General features: G+C 62.8%; 1 protein-coding gene across 3 annotated transcripts; it reads right to left on the bottom strand.

Annotated features, from left to right (window-relative positions):
* Nucleotides 1-478: 478 nt before the first annotated feature.
* On the bottom strand, nucleotides 479-6,145 carry TIRAP (TIR domain containing adaptor protein). Of its 3 annotated transcripts, none has more exons than XM_035555913.2 (6): nucleotides 6,119-6,145; nucleotides 3,663-3,752; nucleotides 2,948-3,036; nucleotides 2,181-2,235; nucleotides 1,209-1,814; nucleotides 479-1,023 (listed from the first exon to the last, which is right to left on the bottom strand). In XM_035555913.2, the coding sequence occupies exons 4-6, from the start codon at nucleotides 2,185-2,187 to the stop codon at nucleotides 977-979; spliced, it is 660 nt and encodes a 219-aa protein (XP_035411806.1). In that variant the 5' UTR covers nucleotides 2,188-2,235; nucleotides 2,948-3,036; nucleotides 3,663-3,752; nucleotides 6,119-6,145; the 3' UTR covers nucleotides 479-976. The 3 variants fall into 3 exon arrangements, with proteins under 3 accessions (XP_035411806.1, XP_035411805.1, XP_050570989.1); XM_035555912.2 differs by lacking the exon at nucleotides 6,119-6,145 and adding an exon at nucleotides 3,925-4,065; XM_050715032.1 differs by lacking the exon at nucleotides 6,119-6,145 and having other exon boundaries at nucleotides 3,663-4,042.
* Nucleotides 6,146-6,193: the final 48 nt, after the last annotated feature.

The raw sequence follows: 6,193 nt of genomic DNA, 5'->3' as shown, positions 1-6,193 counted from the left end.
AAATATCCATATCCCAGTCCCATAGCTCCAGCTTCACGGGGCTGTGGGCACATACAGACCCATAGCCTGGCCCTACATCTCCAGTCTCGTAGACCCTTATGGCCCCACAGTCCCACAGCCCCGTGCCTCCAGGCCCCATCAGCCCAGTCCTACAGCACCAGCCCTGTAGCTCCAGGCCTCACAGCCCAATGGCCCCCAGGGCCCTGTGACCTCAGGCCTTAGAGCCCCCAGCCTGTACCCCTGTGGCCCCACAGCCGTGGCCCCAGCCCCCCATGTACCTGCAGGTGCCTGCAACTGGTGTTTGCCAGGAGCCACCAGCACCCACAGCACCCTCCCTACCACGGGGTGCGAGGAGGTGCAGGGCCTCCCTACCCAACCCAGGCAATGGCCAGCCACCCGCCCAGGGCGCCTTATAGACCCCCACATGAAGAAAAAAAAAAACAGAAAACAAAAAAAAGCACCACACATCAGACAGGTATTAAAAAATAAAACTTCTGTATTTCTCCACACGCAACCTGAATCAACCAGTGCAAACACGCTCCAGTGATGTCAGCTCATGCAGGGTACAGGAGTGTCCAACCTCCCCGAGCATCCTCACCCCTGGGGGACGACGCTGGAGGATGCTGAGGACCCCTCACGTGTGCTGAACCCACCCTAGGTGGGAACTTAGTGTTTGTGTGACCTCAAGAAACGCGCTGTCCCCATCCTCGTCCCCATTGAGACCAAACCCCGTGGCGGGGCAGCAGGGCAGGGTGCAGGCGCAACGGCAGCCTGGCAGCGTCACGGGGATGTGGCAGACGCTGTGCAGCTGCTGGCCCATGGGTGTGGGGGCTTCCCTGCCTTCAGGTCCCAGGTCTGCCCCGAGCGGCGCTGCTTCATCCCCAGGCTCCGGTAGCTCCGTGCCCAGTGACTTCCACGGCTCTGAAATGCCCACAGAGATGCCTCCACCTTCGCCCAGGTGCCCGTGTCCTCAGTGTCACTGCTCAGTCCCGCTTGCAGAGCTCCGGCACAGCTCTTCCAGGTCTGCAGAGGCAGTGGACAGGCCCTGTCAGCATGCTGATGGATCTCCGATAAACTACGTAAACAAATTACAAGAACGGGGCACGAGTACCGAGCCCTTTCCTGTGGCCTTTCCCTCCCCACTCCACATCTAAGGGATATTTGGGGAGACGGGCAGCGTCCCATCCCATGGTACAAGGGGTACTCACAGCGCAGGACAGTGTCTCTGATCTGCCTGAAGCTGTTCTCCTTGAGCACCGTGGAGATGTAGTAAAGATTGCGCAGCTCCCTGGGGTAGTCCTTCCTGTCGATGTCCTTCAGCACGGGGATGGTGCGCCCATTGGCCATCGGGGCCTCGGCCAGCGCCTGGTGCATCTGGTACTTGCACCAGGGGTCCTGGAGAAAGCTGGGGGTGATGAGCATCACCCAGCAGTGGCTGTTCTGCACGGCGTCGCACAGCTCCGTCATGATGGCGCTGCCTGCCACGGCATCCCGCAGCTGGAGGAAGCAGCGGAAGCTCTGCGGCTGGCTCTCCAGGTAGGACACCAGCTCCTCCACAAACTCCAGGTCCACCTCGCTGTGGCAGATGCACACGTCGTAGCTCTTGGCCCAGCGGGCGCTGCCCGAGCTGCTGATGTCCACTGGTGCCGGGCGGCCAGCCCGAGCCACGGCAGTGCCGGCGGAGGAGCTGGAGCTCCTGGCCGAGGAGGAGGAGGAGGGCGATGAGGAAGCTGAACGCCCGGTGCTGGCATTCCGACTGCTCCCCGTGCAGCTGGAGCTCTGCTTGGGCTTCTGCAGGAGCCGCCTAAACCACCCTGCGGAGGCAGGGGGACAGCGGGGAGGTTCTTGAGGGGGGGGGAAATCTCAGAGCTGTGCCAGACCTCAAGCCTGGCCCCAAAAAGCCACCCTGAACCCCAAGCCGCATCCCCCGAGCAGCCCTTCGCCTTGCGCCCCGAAGCACTCACCTGAAGTCTGGATGCTCTCACATCGATCCGCCACCCGACTGCCGGGCTCCAGGCATCCCCACGTTTTGCCGGAGAGCCATGGGGCTTCTTCCCCACTTCTCCTCACCCACGGCAGAGCAGCGAAGCCTTCCCCAGGCCAGCAGACACAGACGGGGCTGGTTCCCCCCCCTCCAGGTCCCCCCCCCGTCCCAGCAAAGCGACCAAGCCCGCACTCACCAGCCATAACAGGCAGCGTGCCGCTCAGCCGCCGATCTCCCACATGAAACCTCTCCTGCAGGCAGAAACGGGGCGGGGGGAGAAAGCATGATGCACCCGGGGACGCTCAGCTTGGTGGCACCCCACAGAGGTGCAGCTGTGGGGGGCTCGTCCCCAAAGCACGCAGGGCTGCTCTCGTGCTGGGATGCAGCCACAGCACCCGCCCCAGGGAACCAATTCCTCTAAACATGCTTTAGCGAAAGGAACAGAGGAACAGGCTCACTTCCCCTTGTGCTCAGCGCAGGCTGCACACGGGTGCCTCACCACAGCCTGGGGGATCGGGTGGGAAAAGGGGGCTTGGGGAGGGGCACGTAGCTGGGGCAGCCGCCTGTCAGCTCAATTTATCGCCCCAAACTCCTTGCTGCGGGACGAGGAGCAGGGGAGCCCCAGCTTTTGCCTCCCCGCCTGCCACTGGCGTGTGCCGTAGCAACACGTTGGCGTTGCCCAATGCTTCCGCGCCTGCGCTGTGTGACCCGGCCGGGCTTCAGCCTCACGCCTTCCTAGAAAACACCAGCACCGCTCCCTGTGCTGGCGCTGAGCCCCCGCGGGGACAGACCCCACGCTCACCCAAAATTTCCCACAGAGCAACACTTCGGACCTGACCCAGACATGCCTTTAAGCAGCGTCTCTGTGAGCCCTCACGATCGCTGAACCCCTCCAGCTCTGCCCTCCCAGTGCTTTGCTCCCGAGCGCCGCATTTTGGGACCCTCCTCGGGCAAGACCCTCACCTGCAGTGCGCGATGCCAAGAGCCGAGGGGCAGCAGAGACCCTCATTCCCGGAGCGGGGCCAGACGGAGTCCGAGGATGGGAGAGGATCCTGTAGGGACAGGAGAAGAGGGGATCATCCCCCGCATGCCCCTCGAACGGCAGCGCTGCTCTCTGCGGTCTGCATCTGTGCACCCTCAGTGATGCTCAGCCCAGCACCTCGTGCCTGATGGGTGCTTCCCCCCCCAGAAAAAGCACATCTGAACCTGGCGGCTCCCTGTGCCCAGTGGGCACCAGGTGAGGATGAAAACCAGCGTGAGGGTTGCTCTGGGGCTCACCCGCAGTGACCCAGGCGAGGGGCATGCTCCCATGCACGCGAGCAGCAGCCAGAGGAGGTGGACAAGCACGAGGAGCCAGCATGCTCCTGCTCATTTCAACACCTCCCCTCGCTCTGCAGTTTTCCATGCTTGCATCACCTCTTCCGAAATAAAGTACCCTGAGTCACACCAGAGCCTTTCCCCCCAAAAAAAAAAGGAGTACGGTGTTGGGTGAGCACCGGCAAAGCCCATGGTCCCACAAGCGCCCCAGCAGCAGTGGTGCAGCACACACCACCTCGCCCACAGAAACCACACTCCCCAGGCAAGCCCCTGCTTAGTAATAGCAAAAAAAAAGCGTGAGCGCAGCTTTAGAGAGCAAACTGCAAACGGCTCAGCGGGGCCAGGAGCTGGGGACACCCACCTGGGATGCAGCAGACAGGCACCGGCACAGGGAAGGGGGATACATCAGCCCCGGGCCGGCAGCATGGCCTGCGGGAGGCAGCAGGATCACCTGGGTGGGAAAGGAGCAGGCAGGTAGGACACGTTCACCCTGGAGCCTAATGGGATCCACCGCAAACAGCGAGGCTGAACAATCCCTGCGGCTTCCTCCTCGCCCCTCCGTGGTCCCCGATGGAGGCCCCGTCCCGTCCCCTCCGCCCCGAGGGGGGCACAGGGGCACCCACCGGCAGCGCGGAGGAGCCGCCCCGTCCCGCAGGGGCCCGCCGTGGGGCTGGGGCACCGCTGCCGAGCAGAGCAGCCGGTGGCTCAGGTGCGGAAGCGGAGGCAGGGGAAGTCGGCAGCGATCCTCGGCCAGGAGGCCAGCCCTCCCCGGGGCCTCCCTCCCTCCCTCCCACATCCGCCACGGCGGGGCCACCCCTGCCAGCACGGTCACAGGCGAGGACGGCGCCGCGGGGCTGGCAGCCGGCCTCCGTCCCGCCGCGCATCCCCCCAGGGGCCCCGATTTCCCCAGCCCCCTTCTCCTGTCCCTGGCTCTAAGTGCCAAAAAATGGCATGGCCAGACAGATGTGAGCTCAGGCATGTTTTTCCTTGCCTGACATCAGGTTTTCTAATCATTCGCCTCGAGGAACGTGGGGGGACTACAGACATGCTTGGGGGTGTGTGTGGGGGGTTAATCCCCTGCCTTGCTGGCCGCACAGGGGCGAGGGCACTCAGGCAGACCAGCTCTGTGCAAAGCAGGAGCTGAGGGCAGCAAACAAGGGGCTTCTCCGCCACAATCCCCACGCAAACTAGAGATCCCCAGATCCCACCTGAGATCATCACACTGCTGTAGGTAGAGCACAAATGTCCCCCCCCCACGTGCCTTTTTGGGGTGTTTACCCCCATGCTGGCAATGCAGGAGCCCACCTCCAAATGCTTAAATTGGCGCTTTCCCACCCCCAAACTAAGCTGATCCCCACCACGAAGCACAGCTCCCAACACCGCTTCCACAAAGGTCCCCATCTGCACAACAGCAGCCGACGGCCTCAGCCCCATCTTCACCCTGGACCCCACGTGCTGCCACCAGCACCTTTGGGGTGAGCACGGGATGGTTTCACCCTCAGCATCACCACAACAGCCCTGCAGCTCCTGCAGGAGCTCAGCGGCTCTGACGCCGTTCATCCTGGAGCAGAACGGTGGACACTGCGCACACCCCGTCCCCTGGGGCTGCTGCGCCCCCTCAGCAGCAGCCACTCAGCCCCTACCTCAAATTCAGGCACCTGTCAGCTCCCATCTGCTGGTGGAGCCTGGAAGGGGTGAAGGGGCTTACCGGGGGGGTGAGGAGCTGTGCTCGGGGGATTTTTTGCCTTTCTACCTGCAAAGCAACCCAAGAATGGGTGAGCAGGGGGGTTGTCAGGGCCGGCCCCCATCGCCCCACCATGCCCTCCCAGTTCGCAGGGTCTCCATCGCCCCTCAGGTCCTCGAGGAGCTCTGGCTGGGCGTGGGCTGGTTCCTCAATGCTGGCAACCGCCTGGAGCCGTCAGGCAGGGCTTTCTTCCAGCAGTATTTCCACCTCCACTCACCCAAGGCTTTCAGCAAGAGGACAGACCGGCGACGTACAATCGGCAGGCACAACGGCCGCCGGGCGATGGGGGCAGCCCCCAGCCGCTGCCCCGTGCCGTAGGAAAAGCCTCCCTGTGAGCCCCGCGGGCACCCACCCGCCCCTCACACCGCGCAGCACGGGGCGGGTGGGCATGGAAGAAACCCGGGGCTGAGCCGCGCCCTGGGGCAGCTGGCAAGGTTTTTAACGCCGCGCCGCTTCGCCCAGCCCTTCTGCTGTTGAACGCTCAAAGGCTTCTGGAACGGAGTCAACACCTGCCGGGATTCCCCCGAGAGGAAAAGAGGTTGTGAGGCAGCGCTTGGTCCGTCACCAAATCATTCTTTTTCCCTCAAAAATGACAAACAACAACAACAACGAAACACCATGAGTTCTAGATGAGAACTTTCCATTCCTTTATTTATGGAATAACCCAGGTCAGAGGCTATTCAGCTCGAAAGTATCTTGAAAAATATTTTCTAGTATTCTAACTTAAACAGCACTTTTCAGTAAAGCTTTAAAAACAATTAACGATATTAAAAACGTGTTCAATCAAACGTGACCTGGGAGCGGTGGTTCCACCACGGCTGCCCCCCCAGCACGTGGCAGGGAGGCCCCACACCACGCCCGAGGCCATGCCCCACGGCACGGTGAGTCACGGGCTGCGTGAATCAGCCCCACCTGCAAACCCCGAGCACCGGCACGCCCCGAAGCAGCACCCAGCACCCGCGGGGCTGTCCTGGGGACAAGCAGCACGCGAGGTGCCCAGCAACTGGCAGGTTTTTCCCCCTGCCCCACCCGGCCCCAGCTCCCTCACGCGGACAGGCCCGAAGCGCACCTACCCAAACCGTGCCCAGAGCCCAACTGCCATGCGCATGCGCATGCCCTTTTATATCTCCTCGAAGTCTCGTGAGAAC

The sequence above is a fragment of the Cygnus atratus genome, chromosome 22 (genome assembly GCF_013377495.2).
Source record: "Cygnus atratus isolate AKBS03 ecotype Queensland, Australia chromosome 22, CAtr_DNAZoo_HiC_assembly, whole genome shotgun sequence".
NCBI classification, from domain to species: Eukaryota; Metazoa; Chordata; class Aves; order Anseriformes; family Anatidae; genus Cygnus; species Cygnus atratus.
The sequence above is the reverse complement of the archived record's forward strand: the minus strand, read 5'-3'. Positions and strand labels throughout refer to the sequence as shown.

Bases quoted from the DNA above. Each gene is read 5' to 3' on its own strand.
- TIRAP (XM_035555913.2), bottom strand. The intron at 1,024-1,208 runs GTGAGTACCCCT...CTGCCTCTGCAG, and splicing joins CAGAGACACTGTCCTGCGCT to ACCTGGAAGAGCTGTGCCGG.